We start from the raw sequence: 18,635 nt of genomic DNA, 5'->3' as shown, positions 1-18,635 counted from the left end.
AATTCACAGTGCTTATGGAAACGTATCAGAACACATGATTTTATACTGCATCTCTCCAAGCACTAGCCTGTGCATTATGATTTTTTTGTACAGCAAAGCAATGATGAAGACATTCTGGAAACGTGCACTGATGTGAAGCTATGATATTGTCACTGATCACTGCTTCACTCAGTATTTCCTATCTTGGCATTTTCCCATAAATTACCTGAGGATGGGCTCTATGCTAATGCACACATCAGTAGAAATCAAGCATTTGCATGAACTCATACAAAGAACATTGTACCAGTGCTTCTGGCACTATCATTAACGTAAATTGCAACCTTCCTAATATCAGTTCTTATTTACAGCTGACAGCATCGAGGAATTAGCCATGTGTAGAGTCATTCCTGATGTAAATCACCATACTTAATGCTATTCAAAACACATTTTCCAGCCAAAATATACCGACCTGTGGCTCTGTTCCAGCATCAAATTCAAACACCAAACTACAACATTGCCATGAAATAAATTGGAAGAACAGACTCTAACACAAATACTGAAGTGCCAGTACATGGGAAAGAATAATTTGGACTATCATGCACTTAACGTGTGGACCAGATTAGAAAATGTTATCTCCTGTTTATAGAAATATTTTTATAACATCACCAAATATAAGAGCAAGTAAAATAACAGGTTTCCTCTCATCCTTGTCATTACATACAGATACGAAACCACTTCCATCCCCAAAGTTTAATAACAAGCCAAGAGCAAAATTTAGTCCCTGATCCTTGAAAGCCAAACTCCCATTAGAGATGATGAAAAGACAATTAATTGGAAAATGAGCAAGACTGTACTTTGTTACTTCATGTCAAAAGCATACTGTTATCAACTGACAGCACCACATTTGGGTGACCACAGGATGAGGGTGGCTGTGTTCACTACAGGGAACTGTTTTCTTCTGAAATGTGGCATAAAACCTGAAATGTATTGTATTATGTTTTGCAATTTGATAATTCAGTTGTTCATTAATAGTAATTCTCTGTAAAATACGGAATATAAAATAATCTGACCTGCAAAAGCTGACTTCATAAAACCAAATTTTTTCAAACATTTGTTCTCTTCATCCTTACTCCCAACATTCATGCAAACAAAAATAAATAGCTCACACACTCCTGTATCATCTGTCATTGTAGGAGACGAGTGGGCTGGCTCATTGATAGCTTTAGCTAAACAGCCATGAAAGGTGATGATGATGATGACTGCATTAAATGCAGCATATGTCCAGTAGGAAGCAGGCTGAGACCATCAATCCATTTTATTTTGATAGCTGAACAGCCGCACAGTAAAAAAAATCATTTTGTGGCACTACTGTTTTGGGTGGAAACTGAAATGGTCAGACCGGGATGACAATCTCAGCATTCCAATGCTTTCAAGACTTCCTTTAGTAAAACCAATTCTATTACAAACCTTCACACCTTATCTTCTTCAAAGATTTTGAATTAAATTGGCACGTGCATTTAAATTAGAGTTAATACTTAAAGCGAACAGCTGCCCTTGGTTGAATCCTCTAGCAAAGTCAGCTCTTGGAATTCCCTTGCTCTGTTTTATTTGGACAATTTCACATCTGAGAGTGAAAAAAGTACCAACCTTCACGAGTATACAAAGAGATTTTTTAGTGCATCCCAATGCAGAATCCAGGAGTTCAGTAACTGTTTAAGAGGCTAATCCAATTTCAAAACTACTTTTGATTAGGATATATACCTACAAGTGGCATGTGCCAGTGTGAAGTCTGATGCTGACCAGAGCAAATGTGAGTTGACTGTACTGTAAAATTCCTATGGTGTTTTCTAGGAAACTGTAAAGCACTTAGTTCTAAACTTCCACCCAATGAAAGCAACAGCACATCTTCTTTTCCCCTCACAGCCCAAGACATCTCCAGACACTCAAAGCCATTTTGTTCCCTTTCTGACCTACAGCTTGCTATGCATTTTCAAAAGGCTTCATTTTTAAAAACTAGCAAATCCCATCAAAATTAATCAAAACCTGAGAGCAACTTATGTTGCAAATAAACTTTTCATTATTCTTATTTCAAAGAAGTTACACTAGATGTGACTTTATGCAACTTCGAACTCTGAAGTACTTTCCAATTTTTCCAGTAGCATGAAGCTACTCAACAGTTTCTAGTATTTCACATTTTTAGCATCCTGCACCACCTCCACGCTCTCTGGAATCCTTCCATAGCACCTTAATTTCCCAAACCCTAGCTAATATTAGCACATCAGTTTCAATTAAAGCAACTCCAATCTGAAAGCCAAGTAATTAAGCTCAACAATGATCTCTTTAATATATTTTAGTTGGCTACCATAACCCTTTTGGCTACCATATACAGAGTGATTTGGATTCAACTCCTAAAAATGCACTAGATTACCCTCTTCCCAAGCAGCTCTTGAATTCCACCACCTCTACATAGCACTGCTGATCTATCATTTCTTTATCTCCACCTGCTAAGCTCTGATCTTCTCTTACTGCTCTTCAAACCCTTGCCCACCTTCTTCTGATAACTCTGAAAACAGTATGAAGAATGATGTAAACAGAGAGAAGCAGCATCTCAAAACAAAATTTCATAGCTTGAAAAAATGACCAGCGAAAGCAGTAAGTCTTCCACAAGTGTTCATAAGGATTAGTCAGTTAGAAAGCAAAAAAGAGAGGAAGAAAGAATCATAGAATCACAGAATGGTGTGGGCCGGAAAGGACCTTAAGATCATTCAGTTCCAACCCCCTGCCATGGGCAGGGATGCCTCACACTAGACCATGTTATCCAAGGCTCCGTCCAGCCTGCCCTTGAAAGCCGCCAGGGATGGAGCATTACCATTTCTCTGGGCACTGTTCAAGTGCCTCAGCACCCTCACAGTAAAGAGATAATCAAAACACACAAAAGGATGGACTTAAAATGGGAATGAAGGGAAAATAGGACAAAAAATTGAAAAGCTAAAAATTAATTAAAACTAATCACTTTCTTTAGTATTGACACTATATATTAAAAAGTGTATTTTTATTTGCATTTTTTCTTTATAAAGTTACTATTTAAAAGCTCAAGTAGAGCTGAAAATATCCAGTGTCTATTGTGAATTCTCCTGATCACATTTATTACCTATTTTGGGGAATAAGTAACTCTTAGAAATATCTGAACAAGCATTACTAACAAATTATGTATATAAAAAAGTAGTATTTTGATTGGTTTGAAAATCTTATCGATAGTAAAATACATGAATAAACCACAGTAGCAATGTATAAGGGGAAAAACATGAAATTAAGGTTTTAACGCACAGAAAGAACATCACACAACAACAGAGCATTTCCCCTAAATGTTAAAATGGCCTATTTGTGTAAAAATCTATATCCCAGTAAAACTCAATCACCAGAAATAAACAAGAATTTGTGCTGCTGAAAATCCAGGGACTGCAATTTGTATTTAAATTTGATACCAGTCTTTTGTAGGTTAGGCTTTTTATTAGAGAGCAATAATATTGCATTTTCATTAAAATATAGTAGAACCATAACAATGACAAGTTTAGTCAGTAATATAGGAAGAACATGGTAAAGTTCTTGTGCAGCATTTATTGTAAACCTCTTCATCACAGATTCTGGTCAAATGTGGGCTGTTACTGCAGCCATGCATATGTGCAGGCTCACATACCCCTCTGGCAACCAGTGGTGACACCAGTTTTGACATACTCCTGTCACATTATTTTTATATTAGATAATACACAGCAGAACAGAGCCCTGCTTTTTCCAGGCTGACAGGAATCCCAATCATTAGCATTCCTTAAATTCCTCTTTAAATAATAAATAATCCCTCTAAGTGGATTATTTAAGAGCCAGAGAGAAAACAGAAAAGGTACCATGCTGCAACTTCCCTTCAACTTCAAAGAAACTTATTTCTTATTAATTACAGATTTTACCCTTTGATACAGACCTAGGCAAGCTATTGCTTACTGTCTTGGATGAATTATTACACTAGGAATACACATGCAAGATGTTCTGTGACTTGCAAACATGCTACTCCATTAGTCTGTAGGATCGTGAGTGATTTACTAAAAGCTTCTGCAACGTGAAATACATTCTTCCTACAAGGATTATGCCTTTGTTTCCATTCTAAGCCATCTGCACAGGAAAGATAGGATGTGCTCAACCATGTATGCCATTTACTTTCAGTTACTTCTGTTACACAACACAAGGATGTCTTCTATGCCTTTACAGAGGGTTTGTATCACCATCCAGCAGTGCTGAACAGAGGTAAGGGCTCCCAGTGTTCCCCACAGTCCTGATCCTAGGGCAAACAAGTCCCCGGAGTCCTCACTGCAAAGAAAGGGTACTTTCTGGAGTGCTTTGCCACTCTGGCCTTTGTCTATTTCCCATTGGAGAATCTATCATATAACTCCCTGTCTACCCATGTCCATCCACTTAACATGGAAGGGTACTCAGACATGCAGCAAAAGAGGGTGGTCAGGTTACTCAGGGCATACCCAGGCTGTATTTGGAGATCAGAGCTCTGAGGAGCAGTGCAGATATTCCTGCCCTCAGCTGGATACTCAGTGTTACTCTCCCTTAGTTCCCAAACCAATCAAACCTAGCGCCACATGTCTGGAGTTTGAAAAGTATTCATTCTCATTGAAACCAAAATACTTGATGAAGGAGATCAAGCCTCTGAAGAGCAGTGCAGACATTCCTACCCTGAACTGGATAACTCAGTGTTACTCTTCCTTAGTTTCCTAATTGATCAAACCTAGCGCCATGCATCTGGAGTTTGAAAAGTATTCATTCTCAACTGAAAACAAAATACTTGATGAATCAAAACACACCTTAAAATGTCTAAGAGAGTGGGGAGACTTCTGCACATAAAAAAATGACAACTTGCAAATGCCACTGTTTTTACTGATGAGATACAGAGGCAATAGGAATAAAAGACAAGCTAAAGAGATGCTCACCACTGTACTCTGGTGAAATATCATTAATAAGCAGTCTCAATATGGGAAACAGGACTTCAGTGAGGTTCATGTTGCTGCTATCATTGTTGCACTGCAAATAATCTGAGAGACATCTCAAAGAATATCCTCAAGTAGGGGAGAAATTATTTTACACTGGTTTGAATATGCTCAGCTTATTTATTCATGAGTTTGTCAGCAGGAAAGCATTGCTATTTTTCAGTCTTTGGCAAAGAAGAGAAGCTATTCTATTATCATTCCTCAGCCATAGCTCCAAGCAAAGACTACAGGGTTTAGGAGACAGGGAAAAAGAAAGCTGTAATAGACTGAATTGAATGGAATTTTACTGGGGGGGGGGGGGGGGGGGGGGGAGGATGAGGGGGTGCTGTTCTTAAAATACAGATAGTGAGTTTCTGATTAACAGGTATATAATAAAAGGGACTGCTGAAGTTAGCATGACATTCAAAAAACAAACTTTTTCTCTAAGCATTAGTTGCATTACTTTGAATAAAAAAGAATCTTGACAACAGTAATGCTATAAACGTTGGAATCGCTTATTATTTTTCTTGTGTTCACTGGAATCCATATACAATCTAAATCACCAACAGGCCCCAGAGGATGCTGAGTGATTTGACATAAAAGGTAACTGAATTATCTTTCTTTTGTCCATGTGTTTCTGTACAACACAAAACCTGCCTGTAAGTCCAAAGTAGACACTGATACTAGGATGCTGCATGCAAACACGGATTCATTACCTATGCACTTCTCATTGATGTATATGCATATATTCACTTGCTCCACTTTAGTAATGAACCAAGATCCAACTAAGATCCATCTTAGAAGTTCTGTGGGTAAAACCTTATCAGAGGAAAGACCTAATTTAGCCTTAAACAGACTTTCAGTTACCACTCATTATCTTTCTTTGGTTTTGCTGTGCTCATGAAGTTTGCTATGTTCATGTTTGCCGGTGTTACAGATTCTTGTCCTTGAACAGACTTGGCCATCAGGCCACAAATCAAGGTGCAGTACCAATTATAGCAAGAGTCAGGTTAATTTTGCTTCAGTGAAATGAAGCTTGCTCTCTGCTTAGCACAGTAAATGATCTGCATTGATCATGAAGTTGTGGCCAGCAATCCTCTCAGCTCCTCAGGACCGCTACATTCAAACAAACTTTGCACAGAAATCTTTAAGCAAACAAAACCAAACCCTCAATCCAACCAGAACAAAAATTCTCATTACTTCCAACTACCCAACATGTGGAGATTTTGTTAGGACACTTCTAGGTCTGTGGGTGAAGAATTGGCATACTGGTTCAAAGCAGCATCACAGACAAATTCTCTCATACGTCTAACATTTTTTCTAGTCTCCTTGTGACTTCAGATTTTCTGAAAACGAAATTGGTTCAGTATCTCTTCCAAACATTCCTGCTGCTTGACACACAGTTTTGCAAAAGTATGATGAAAATGCAGTCCATGCCACTGGGGACAGATGATTAGAAATAAAAGTAGCTTTGATCTGTTATTCCTGTGTCATTCAGGATTAACACCACTGTAAATACTATTCAGGTTTTTTGAAAGTGTGTATGAATTCAGAATATGTTACAAATATCACAGGTAGAGACACAATAAAACATCAAAGAAGAATGAGTAAAGGGGAAAGAGAGAACAGGTAAAAAGAACTTCCGAGGTGGACTAATGTCAGCAGGAGGCAGATTACTAGTTCTGTATGTGATTGGAGACAAATATGTTCCAAGATACAAATATTTTTGTGGATACAGTTTTAGCTTGGTACAACAGATTCATTATGTATTATTCATCTAGACAAGTGCTTTGCTAGGCATGTCATTTTAGAAGTAGCTTGACAGATATTAAATATGTCTTGAACTTATCCCCATGACCTTAATAAAGCTGGGTTAAACCTCAGTATTAGCTGTGGAGCATATGTTTGCTGACTACCAAAACAGTACAGCTATTTTTGCAAAGCTGTATCGGGGTAGGCTTCCAGTAGAAAGCAAAATAATGGCTCTTTTCGCAGGTAACTGAGACTGCAGCATGTACTAACCAGCTGCCACTTTCTGAAACTCAGAGTTCAGCAGCTAAGTAGGTAACTGTTGCCAAATCCTTAGCTGCTGCTTTTGAAATGCTGGACTGCATTTCAACCTCTGCACTTTTTGGCAGCTCTGTCCGCATCACTGGCCAATGAACACCCAGATTTGAAGTTTTAATTTCCACCGTTACATATGGCAAGTATACTTTCATTTTTATTTTTCCAATCTGCAGATCCATTTTTCATAGAATCACAGAAAGAATAGTTAGGGTTGGAAAGGACTTTAAGATCATCTAGTTCTAACCCCCTCTTACATGGGCAGTAACACCATTTTCCAGAAAATTTGATAGTTGGTATTTTATTCCTATTCCTATGAATCAAGAGAAATCTCTTTCCTACTCCCTATTCCAAGAATCTAATGAAGTGATCATGAATCATTTTTGCTGGCAACACAAACTCCCTGAAATAGAAGCTGTCTCTATGCCGTTTTTCATTACAATAAGCCTATCTTACAGAAAACCAGACATTTGTTAGTTTTTTCATCTTCTCACATTGAGCAAATCATACCAATTATTTCAAAAGATACATTAAACAGGATCTTGTTGGGCAATTTCTTCTAAAGAAGAAGTGATCATTATCTGGAGGCCAACTCCTTCCACATAAATACTTACATATATAAAAGAGTTCCACAAAGAAATCTGTAGGTACATGTCACTTATGCCACAAGCACATAAAGGCATAAAAACTCAAGGGGATAACACAATCTCCTCCCCCAGATTATAATGGCAATGATATTACGTGAACATGATTTTAAAAGATTTGGCTCTTCCTGCTTAATCACTTTAACCTTTAGAAAAGCTCTGTCCTTAAACACACTCAGGTTATGTTAGCTGGTTTGAGCAACATCCACAAATGCATCTGGGCAAAGCATGAGATCACTGAAGGTGACTCATGGAAAAAATGGGGTATGCTATAATGAAAATGGGGAAAAGTAGGGAAAATTAATGCAGAATTATTCACCAGATGAAAAAGGGAAACTATTTCAGGTACCTGGTTTCAGAGAAAACTCAGAAAAAACATTTTAATACATTGATTTGATAAATAACATCATGCATAAGAAAGTGCAATAAACCATAAGCAAACATACTCCTGGAATAATATGCATTTTGGGATGTTCATACCTCACATAGACACGTTAGTGATCACACCATATCCATTCTCAAGTTCATATGCATTCTGCTGTGTTCCAGAGGTTTATTTGATAAACTCACTATGAAAAAAATGTGATATAGGGGGTGGGATCTGATAGCATTACTAGCAACAAAAAACGGTGCTTACAAGGCAGTTACAGCACTTCCCAACTCCAAACATTAGCTAAGGGCTGTTTAAAGTGTCTCATGAGAAGCAGAAAGGCTTTCCAAATGCAAAACCTAATACAGAAGATAGAGCTCAATGCACCAGACTGTCAGCTGGGAAAGCTCAGCTTAGAATTTAGGAAAGCCTAATTAAAACCTTTAGATAACTAGTAAATGTCACAGCATCAAGAACTGAAATGGTACCATCTTATCAACAAAAACATGGTAAGGAATGTTTCAGTAAAAGCTGAACACTTGTCTTCTTATAAGGTGATGCAGAGCAATGAAGAAAAGGCCAAGAAAAGTCGAAGCACATGAGGGAATGGAGTTCTGCCTCCCAATCCTTTTGGTTTATGCACCAGAAAGTGCCATTTCCTCTCAACTGTGTGTTTAGTTTGATTCTTTGTACTGTGGTTGATGACATGTATTCATCTCAGGAGTGGGAATAAAACAAGAAACACTGGGTATTTTTACTGCATATCTGAAGAAGAAAAAATACTCAGGGTAATGTAAATGCAATTAGGATGCAGGTGAAAGTGAAATTCTTGTCAAGACATGCAATGATATATCAATCTAGATCCATTCTGTCTGAGAAATTAGCAAACTAATCTGTTTTGATCATTCATCAAGAAAGATAACTTTTCCCCAGAACAACCTCAGTTTATGGAGAAACAATGTCTCTGAGTGTTTCTGTGAAAACAATAACCATGAATGGTTTTAAACAGTTCTATAAAATAGGGTTCAGTACAAACAAAAGAGGCAATTATTGCCTTCCTCTGGTTTCTTTTTAAGAAATAAAGACAGTGAATCTTTTCCCATAATAAGCAGAGCACAGTCACTGAGGGGGTATGAGAAACAACCGGTTTGGAACATTCTGCTATAACTGCAAACTTAAAACTCAAATGCATCACTTTTACTTAAAAAGTCATAGCATGGAAACCAGGACTCACCACACTGCAGTTGCACTCTCCTTAGAGGATTCTTAATGTTCACAAAGCTCTTATCAGCTGTTATTGGTAACAAAGCAATACATAGCCTTTTACATTTAGTACTGCTAGATTAAGTCTTAATTCCTACACAACAGCAAAGATGACTTGGAAAGTCAGAGAAACAAGTTCACCACCTAAAAGAACGATGAAGTGAAACTAAGAGGTTCAGTGACCACAGAATCAAAAAATCTCAAAGGAATAGTTTGGAGAGAAGTGCAACGGTGCAGTGTGAAACTAAGACATGAGAGAAGCGTGTATTAATCATCAAGTGGAAAAAAAAGACCTCTTAACTAACCATTTACCTGCCTAACAATTAGCTAGGAGGGTTTCTATATATTTCATGAGAAACATTTAAACCTATGAATTTATGTCTGCTTCACTTCTATGGCAACATGACAATGACTAAGGAAAAAAGGAATCTCCGAAATCTGTTGTTTTTCACTTCCAAGACATAAACATGTACGTCAGAGCGGACCAAGTTCCTGCTACCCTTCTGCTTGCAAAAAATCACTAGAAGTTGAAATCAGTTTTTCTAGAACACAGACAAGAAGAAGGGATCAATCAGGTTGAACAAGATACATGAAAGCTTAAGGCACATTTTCTGAAAGAATATTGAAAATGGAATGCTGAAGACTGAGCAACTTTTGGAGCAGCTTCCATTTATCACTGTAGGACTGCAAAAATTCCATACCTCGCTCAGGCTCTTCTAGAAAACTCTTCTTAAGCAGGAATTATCCCTGAAACTGGCACTCTAGATCAGTTAATGCCTAGTGATGTGAAAATTAATACGGTGAGTTCTGATTTGGATGGATCCTTAGGAAAAATACCATATTGCTATTTTTGTTTTTATCTCCATCTACCCATATATCTTATTTACTACCAGTATTACAATTGCTTTACTGTTACTAAAACAACCAAACAGCAAATGAAATTTTCTGTTTCACCTGTTAAACTCCTGAATTCATGATGCTGCTGTCTCATTTCCTCCAAAGACAAACAGGTATGAAACACTACCTCATGAACTGAAGTAACTCTGCTTTATGCTTTTCATATGCTGCCTGCAGGCACAGAGAATAGGAATAAAAATTGGAACACAACACCAAGAGATCTTATTCTGCTCTCTATATCTATGCTTTTAGCTCCCACATTCTGATTATTTGCTACAGCTCCTACAGCTCTGGGAAATGACAGACTCACAGAAATTGTGAACACAGCAGCCTACCTCCCTTCAGGGTCTCAATTCCCAGGGTGAAGGGAAGAATGGCAGAACCAGCATGCTGTTCCCTCCTCATTGCAGAGGCTGAGATCAGTGGCCCATGGAGAATTTCATACTGAGGAAGTCACAAGCAAGTGTTATTAGGCAGTCTAATGACAACCCTGGATGAAGATACATAATTTTATTCACTAACATCCTGCATTCTAGGAGTATACTGTATTACTGTCCTCTGTATCACTTTGTTTTTTACAGCAAAGAAGGTAAGATTCTTCCCATAAAAGCAAAGTGGTTCTATATCCTTCATTGCCTATTTCCCTCTTATTAACCAGTGGACACAAAATAACTTTCTTTAACCTCAAGTTCCTCTCTGCAAATGTGGAAATGTCCTGTCACTTCCCATACCAAATGGAAAATGTATGGGCATCAAGAACTCAGAAAACAGCTAGCTTTCTATATACCCTCAGTACTAAACATATCATTAGCTTCTCAAAAATTAATGATGCCAGTGAAACAAGAAGAGGATATGAGAAATGTAAAGGTAAAAAGTCCAGTGTTGGGTTTTGTTTGTTTATCCCCCCCCCCCTTTCCATTTACATGTATACTATTATTAAGTTGCAACTATAATTCATGGACTTAGAATTTCCTTCATTTATTAACAGTAATAGTTACTTGGATTGCCAAGATGAAGCCTCTATCATGCTAATAACTGCATAGTTGCACAGGAATTCCTGTTCTAAAAAACCCATCTAATTAGACAATACAGCCAATAAAAATCATCAGACTCATGTTGAGTGAACTGGAAGGAAACATAAAAAATACAAACTAAATAAAGTCATAGAGGAAATTGTACCAGTCAGGAACTGAACAGAGATCTCCTCAGTATGTAGTTAATTGACATAAAGACTGGGAGACAACTGCAGGCTCCCCTCTTGAAAATGGCTTCCCCAAGAATTTCCAGTGTATCTCTAGTTTTACTGGGTTTTGTGAGACTCCAGTAGAGATATGTGGTTTTGTGCTTGCTTGCTTTCTTCCCACCAACCCATCCTAACTGATTTTGGCCTTCTGATGACAGTCTGACACATTTAAAGAAGGAGAATCTAACACCGCATCTAACCGATGAGCTTTCTATGCACATTATCTCCACCTCCATCCCCAAGAAAATTTGCCCCTGAATACCTGCCAAAGATGCACCCATAGACTACTTTTCCGAAAGATAACACAAGCAGGGAGCTGTTTCCATCAGCAGAATCTAATCACAACGCTTCTAGTTATGAACATGATTCAGGATCCTATCTATACATTAAGGCCCAAGAAAGAAGACATAATTTTCCACTTTGCTGAGTCTCTGTGCTACGCTAAATTAAGCAAAATAATAGCAACAGAGACAAACCATGCATTAGGAATAGTTCAAAAACAGCAGGGAGGAGGGGGAGGAGTAACAAGCATTACAGTGTCTATTAACTAACAGAATGCTTATGGAAATAAGGGTAAGATGCACATGCATTTCAAATGAATGCTTATCTATAGCACCATAAGAAAATACAGCAAAATAAATTCATCAGGGGAAACAGCTTAAAGCGTAACTCTGAAAGCATCCAGCCATTAGTTTCATCTGAAGTGTATTTGATTTCTTTTATCACAATGAACTCATTTCATAATCACAAAAAATGTATTCTATATTCCCACTCATAACCCTGTCTTCGTTAAGTCCAATGTCAAATGTTATCATACTCAATTAGAGCAAAAATATAGGTGCATATTAGAAGAGTTTCTAAACCCAAATTTATTTATGTGCTCTTTTACTGATTCTGGAACAACTAATACTTTTGTCTTCAACAGTTACAGGTAATACCTGGTGAGGAGGCACATATAGCAAGCAGTAGTAAGACTGTTCTCTTCCAGTAAAGCTACACAGTGAGAAATATATAATGAATCTACTTGTAGGTAATCATGTATCAGATTTCTCACACAACTGCATTGCTGACCATGTCAATCTCTACAATGTTTAAAGCACCTGATTACCCAAAATATTCTGTGTTTAAAAAACTGTTTCAGAGATACCAGTGGGAAAATTCCAACACTCATTTAACCAGTGCTCTTGCTGACCACAGCATATGAAAACTGACAACCAGAAAACCAGGATGAAGTTCAAAGCAATTTTTCAATGCCTCTATTGATTAAACTTCCAAAGTTACCCTGCTTACCAAAAGCTTCCTGCTTTGCAAAGCAACAGATCTGAGACAAGATCACACAGATTTGTAGTGCATCAAAACTCATTTTAGTGGTAAGCAAACAGGCAAAATTTCCTAACAAAATATTTTCAACTATTTACTTCTTTGTGAAATTCAGTGAAGGAGAACAAAGAAATATGTTCACTTAATGGACTGGTCTAACAGCAATACCTGATGAATTGTTCAATTAAAGTTCTTTAATATAATTTTTCATTGATCCTCCATTCTCAGCCTACCTGGTGTATTCAGCAATCGGGACATCTTGCAAGAATAGGAGACGAACTGCTCACAGTACTCAGCACTACTGGTAATGGCAGAAATCTGGTCCATTGTTGCACTGTAGTTGAGCTGCAGTACAGGTAACTGTACGCCCACAGAAGTCTGCATTGGCAGATCATGGTACACAGTTGTCCATACTTTATCCTCTGAAAGAGGGAGGAAAAAGACAAGTACTGGTGAAAAACAGACAGTGGAACTGAATCAAATAAATCTAGGCCTTTGATAGAAGGCAAAAATGTCCTACAAGGTAGTAGGGAAAAAGGGTACTGCATGTGAAAAGTCATGAGAAAGTACAGTCCCAGCGACCATGAACTGATGACAGGAAGAAACTCTGATTGCCTTTGCAGTTTTGGCAGCCAAGATACAGTGCAAAGATATTTCCTTGAACAACAATGCTAACAGTGACATAAGGATTAATAAGGACTAGCTTTAATCAGAAATTGATTAGACGGACACTAGGTTGAGGCACTAAAGACAAGCTACTGTAACAACAGGGATGCACCATTCTGTGATTGCACCATTTAGTGATTAATACTGAAAACTATCAAGTTTTCCACACTTTTAACTCCAGGTGTGTTCCTAGGGTAAACCAAAACTGATGCTTACTGAGACTTGAATATTTTACAATAGCAGCACCAGATGACCTCACTGTGGTTATAGTATGGATATCAACATAAGATACAATAGCAATAGGAGGCAATGGAAATAGGGCTTCTGTTTAGTTGTGAAAAATCAAAAGGAAAAGGGAAGCACAATCTTATTTTGCTGATAAGAGGCACAGCAGCAGCGGCTGTATATCAACACTTCCCACAGCCTCACACACATGCAAAAAACTACAATACCAGCCCACAAAAGGCCCTGTATTCACTGTATTGCTTTAAACTACCAAACAGCAAATCACTAGAAGTGTTACTACTGTTTGTCAGTAGCTACCAGAAAAGATTTAAGATAAGATATCGTAATGATAAAGCAACACGCTCCACACTCCTTTTGTTGGAGGGTTTGTGGGAGTTGCAAGGTAGCCTAGAAAGGAAACAAAGAAAAGATACAGAAATTTTCCTGTTACAGACCCTTACTTTTTCTTAAACAGACATTCCATAGACCCAAACTGAAAAGAAAATATAAATACCTGAGAAAGAGTTTCAGAATTAAAATAATGAAGATTCAGTTAATGTTAGAGATAGCTTTTTTACTGTAACAGTACTATTCTATCACTTGGCTGTGAAGAACTTTTAAATTTAAGTTGACTAGCTACCAGTGTAAGCAAGCACTGTTTCAACTGACCCTTACTACTTATATTGTCTGCCTCAAAATAGCCAAGGAATGAAATAGGTTAATCCTCCTTTATAAATAAAACACACACATTTTTCTTTCTTTTTTTTCTATAATTGTCCTTTAAACAGATCAACACAGAGCACCCTAGAAGTGCTCTGTCACTGATATTTATCATGTAGAGATCTTTCACATTTTAAGTTGTTTTTCTTTTAACTTTTCTTTCTGCTGTTTTATACACTTCGACTACTGAAGGCCAAGTCAAGGAAATGTTTCTTTGAATAGGAAATGCATAATTTTAGGAAACACCTAAGAAACTATCCTTGTGCCTTGAACTGACTTGCTAAAAAGCCCTGTTTTCCAGATAAGCCAGACAGGCCTTTGCCCCAGATGGTTCAGCTGTTTCAGTACAGCCACACCACTGACCACAGTCATCCTTCCACAGATGGGGAGATGAAAACATGCCATGCTGCTAACTTTGAAAAAACGGATTCTCCATGGGGAATCATCTGGCAATCTCAAAAGAATACTAATTCACCTGACAGATGTGCCTTACAACAATAAAACCCATAAAACGTACTACATAACAGTATGTTTTCAATTCATCTATCTAAATTTCATTCCCATTCATACACATCACTGGGTCATCCCAAAACTCGTGGCCTGATATAGTGTGGTTCAGTGCCTTATTTACATGAAACTGCTTTCATAAACTGAGGCATACTCAGAAGAACTTCAGTACTTCTTCTCCAAGTTCACAGCAAAGTACTTAGGTACACTGATGAGTTCTAGGTGTGATCCAGAATAAAGTCATCTTTCAGTGCCATAATTATCTCCAAGACAACACACTCCACCCTATTTTCCAGTCTTAATTTTCACTGCATAATGTCAGGCTATTTTGGATTACTGCTTGTGCCTTTCTGCACACCTCCTGCCTGTGTAAGGAAACAGTATCAGCAGTATTTTACTGCTCTGTGTATCCCTACATATCTACCAAAACAAATACCTGCTGCAGCTTATTCATTGCCCAAAATTATATCTTTTTTAAAAACATCTGTCAGCACATAGGGGAGGAAGCAAGAGGGCCTTGACTTTGTAATGCCATAGTCACAACACAGCTAACCTGCCTTTTCAGGGAAATTCAGTTTGAGAATTACACATCAATATGCAGTGTTGCACCCTGAATACTGATTGGCAGTTCCAGAGTGGAATGCATCTCTGCTCTCTCTTTAGAACTGTCTGCCATCTTTTCATCACTTCATTAGCTATCTCAGTAAAAAGTGAACTTAATGTACACCATGTGTCATCTGAGCAGGGTTTTAAACGTTTCCTTTAAACTAATCTGCTCTGTGATCTTTGGGTTACATTGATTTCAAAGAAAACAACAACAGAAAGAATACTTAGATCAGGTAAGCAGTTTTCTTCCTAGTCACACTGTCAACAATACAAGACACTACTAGCAGTTAGAAAGAACCAACTCTGAGTATGAGCTGCTGAGAAGCCATGCTTTGAAGTGCTGTTTAAGGACAAGAAAGCCTTAAGGGCAAAGCACATGTGAGAAAGTATTTCTAGTATACCAGAAATCCCCACTGGAACCTAGTGACAGACACCTTCCAGCCAAATCACTGGGCTTGTTCCTCAAAGCACAGAGAAGCTATACCACTGATGTAAGGGGTAGGCTGTAGGCAGAAAAACACATTCCCCATAATACCTGTACCCACCCAAACAACAGAATAACCCTCCAGAAAATACAACCATCAAAATAAAATAAGATTTGCAAACTCCAGCAAGTTATCCCATCATTCCTGGGGCAAATTAACTCTCCAGCCTTCACTCCACTGCCATGATCAAAAGCAGAAATAAAACCTTTATGGAACATACAAGCTTTGTTTGAACTTTCAATGATGGTCTCTACTGGAGCAGTTTTCACTGCACTGGCCTGAAGCTGCTAGCACAGACCTCCTCACAACTCCATTAGAACACATACATGAGGGAGTGAATCCAGAGCTAGATGTTGCTTCTAACTTTCACATTAAGAGTTTAAGATAGATGATACTATTCATCACCCTACTTCCAATCATCTCTTTTCTTCTCCCTCTGTTATGGATGGATTTATTGACAAACAGACATATATTTCAATATAAGGGATCCTGCAATGCACACAGTTCTAAAATGATTTGTTTGCCAGTTTCTACACTTCCAACAAATAGGAATATTTTGACTACAGGTGACGCATTTTTTCCTCCTCCTAGACTAAGTAACTTGACAAAACAAAGATTCTACTTCATCTTCAACTACTTCTGCTATGTCAGTCTCAACTGCCAATTTGTTCTCATAGCAAATTTAGCTTCCTTATGCGTGGATGTTCTGCGACTCTCATGGCCAAGCTATGAGTGCCTGAAATAAATAATATGACAATTCAGAGTTTGAGGTGGAACGAGGGGGGTGGCAGGGAGGGGAAGTGGGAAGAAACCAAAGGAAGTAGTCAGACAGCAGGAAACATTTCTGCTACTTGGCAGGTCCCTTCCAACCCTTGGGATTCTGTGATTCTGTGATTAAAACCCAATTTAAAGTCTGTCCTGTGCTGAAACAGAGCAAATCAAGAACCTTCCCCTGGGGGCAGACTTCATAAGGGCTTTCTGTGCTTTAGACATTTTCTCTGCAGTTGCACACAGGGCTAAGCTTTCTATTGCTGCACATGCAAGGGTGACTGGAGAAAATATCCACAGGTGTTCTAACAAGATTTAGAAACAAGAGATTCTAATGCGATTTATTGCAAACCCTAAAGTTATGACAGTATTTTATTCTTTTAATAATCCATTAAAATAACAAAGCATATTGGGGCATGAAAATGGCCTCAATGTAAATGGCAGCAGGACAGGATTTCATTCGAATTAAGGATCCTCATTGCAAATAGTCTTAAATTCCTCACTTCTGCCTCTTTTCATGGACTTCGGGCTTCTGGCCTTCCTCTCTGTTCTGCCTCTGCCTCTATAGCTAGTAGTGAAGTACTGTATATAATGTAAAAGTGAATGTAATAGTGAATGTAACTGTATGTAATGTAATAGTGAAGTACTGTATGTAAAACAAAGCTCTGAACACCCTGGCAGCTGCCAGGGCTGGCCTCTGGGCTGCAGGCCTGGATTCTGCCATACCCCAAAAGAAGAGGAATAGCCCAGAGCTTGTCCTTGGGATCCAAGTGTCTTAAGGACACATCAGGGAGCCCAACAGCTGTGCCCAGAGCATGGCCACTAAGGACCTGGACAGCCCCTAAGACTCCTGGGCACAGGCACTGCCTGGGGCCAGCACCCCAAAAGCTTCCTCTGAAGGCTGCTGGGCTGAGGGGCAGGAGGTGTGGCTGGGCATGGGTGGGCCCCGTCACCTCCATATCATTGTGACACCACCTAGCAACGCAACAACAACAACGCCCAGTAACAAGAACGCCCGGGGACAGAATAAAAGGGAGCAGCCTCCTGTGTTCCCTGGCAGAGATGGTCCAGGGCAGCCCAAGGACATCCGAGAGGAAGTCCTTGAGGAGCTGGTGGAGTTACTTGGAGAGGCCTTGAGGGAGGAAGACCAGCACCTGGTCAAGGCTGCTGGAGGCCAGCTCCTGGCAGGACCAGCTTGTTAGCACTTGGGAGGGGAGCAGTTCTTTTCAGCTGGATAGCTGTGTCCGGACCATAGGAATGCCACCTGGAAGAGTACTGCAGAGCTCATCATCATCATTATACACTGTGGAGCCAAGGGCAGCAGCTGTAAGCAAAGAGATGCAGAGAAGTTTCCTGGTATCTCAGTGCTGTGCAGCAGCCACTGGTGCCCTGCCAGCCATATGGAGGGGGTTTCTTGACCACAGGGTTGGTCAGGCAAGGAGCCTTTGTCCACTCCTGGGAACTCATGAAGTGGTTCTCAGTTGAGGGAGAATAGGGCTTGGGGGTCTTCTGGGAGGTGTGATCAGCCTTTGGAGCAGGAGCAGGTCTTGCTCACATGCTCAGGGATAGCCGATCGCCAGTGTTGGGGTCAGGAAGGAATTTTCCCCAGGGGCAGATTGGCACTGGGCCCGGGGGCTTTTCGCCTTCCTCTGAGCATTGAGCAAGACCACTTGCTAAGGCTCCTCTGGTCCATTCTGGCTGCTCATGCACCACGAAGGTGGCACCTCGTGTCCTGCAGCTGGGGGGGGAAGGCATTTTTTCCCCCATGGATCTGACAGTGTTCCCAGGTTTTTCTTTGCCTTCCTCTGCAGCAGTGAGCCAGCTCCTTGACAGGGCTCCTCTGGGCTATAGTGG

At 39.2% G+C, this 18,635-nt stretch overlaps 1 protein-coding gene across 1 annotated transcript in view; it reads right to left on the bottom strand.

Moving 5' to 3' along the window:
* CNTNAP2 (contactin associated protein 2) overlaps nt 1-18,635 on the bottom strand; it is a 1,129,462-nt gene that overhangs the window by 268,574 nt on the left and 842,253 nt on the right. Inside the window, exon 13 of the mRNA XM_034062602.1 lies at nt 13,038-13,226. Within this exon, the coding sequence (XP_033918493.1) occupies nt 13,038-13,226 (189 nt within the window). The remainder of the gene's footprint in view (nt 1-13,037; nt 13,227-18,635) is intronic.

This window comes from Melopsittacus undulatus, chromosome 1 (assembly GCF_012275295.1).
Source record: "Melopsittacus undulatus isolate bMelUnd1 chromosome 1, bMelUnd1.mat.Z, whole genome shotgun sequence".
Lineage (NCBI taxonomy): Eukaryota > Metazoa > Chordata > Aves > Psittaciformes > Psittaculidae > Melopsittacus > Melopsittacus undulatus.
The sequence above is the reverse complement of the archived record's forward strand: the minus strand, read 5'-3'. Positions and strand labels throughout refer to the sequence as shown.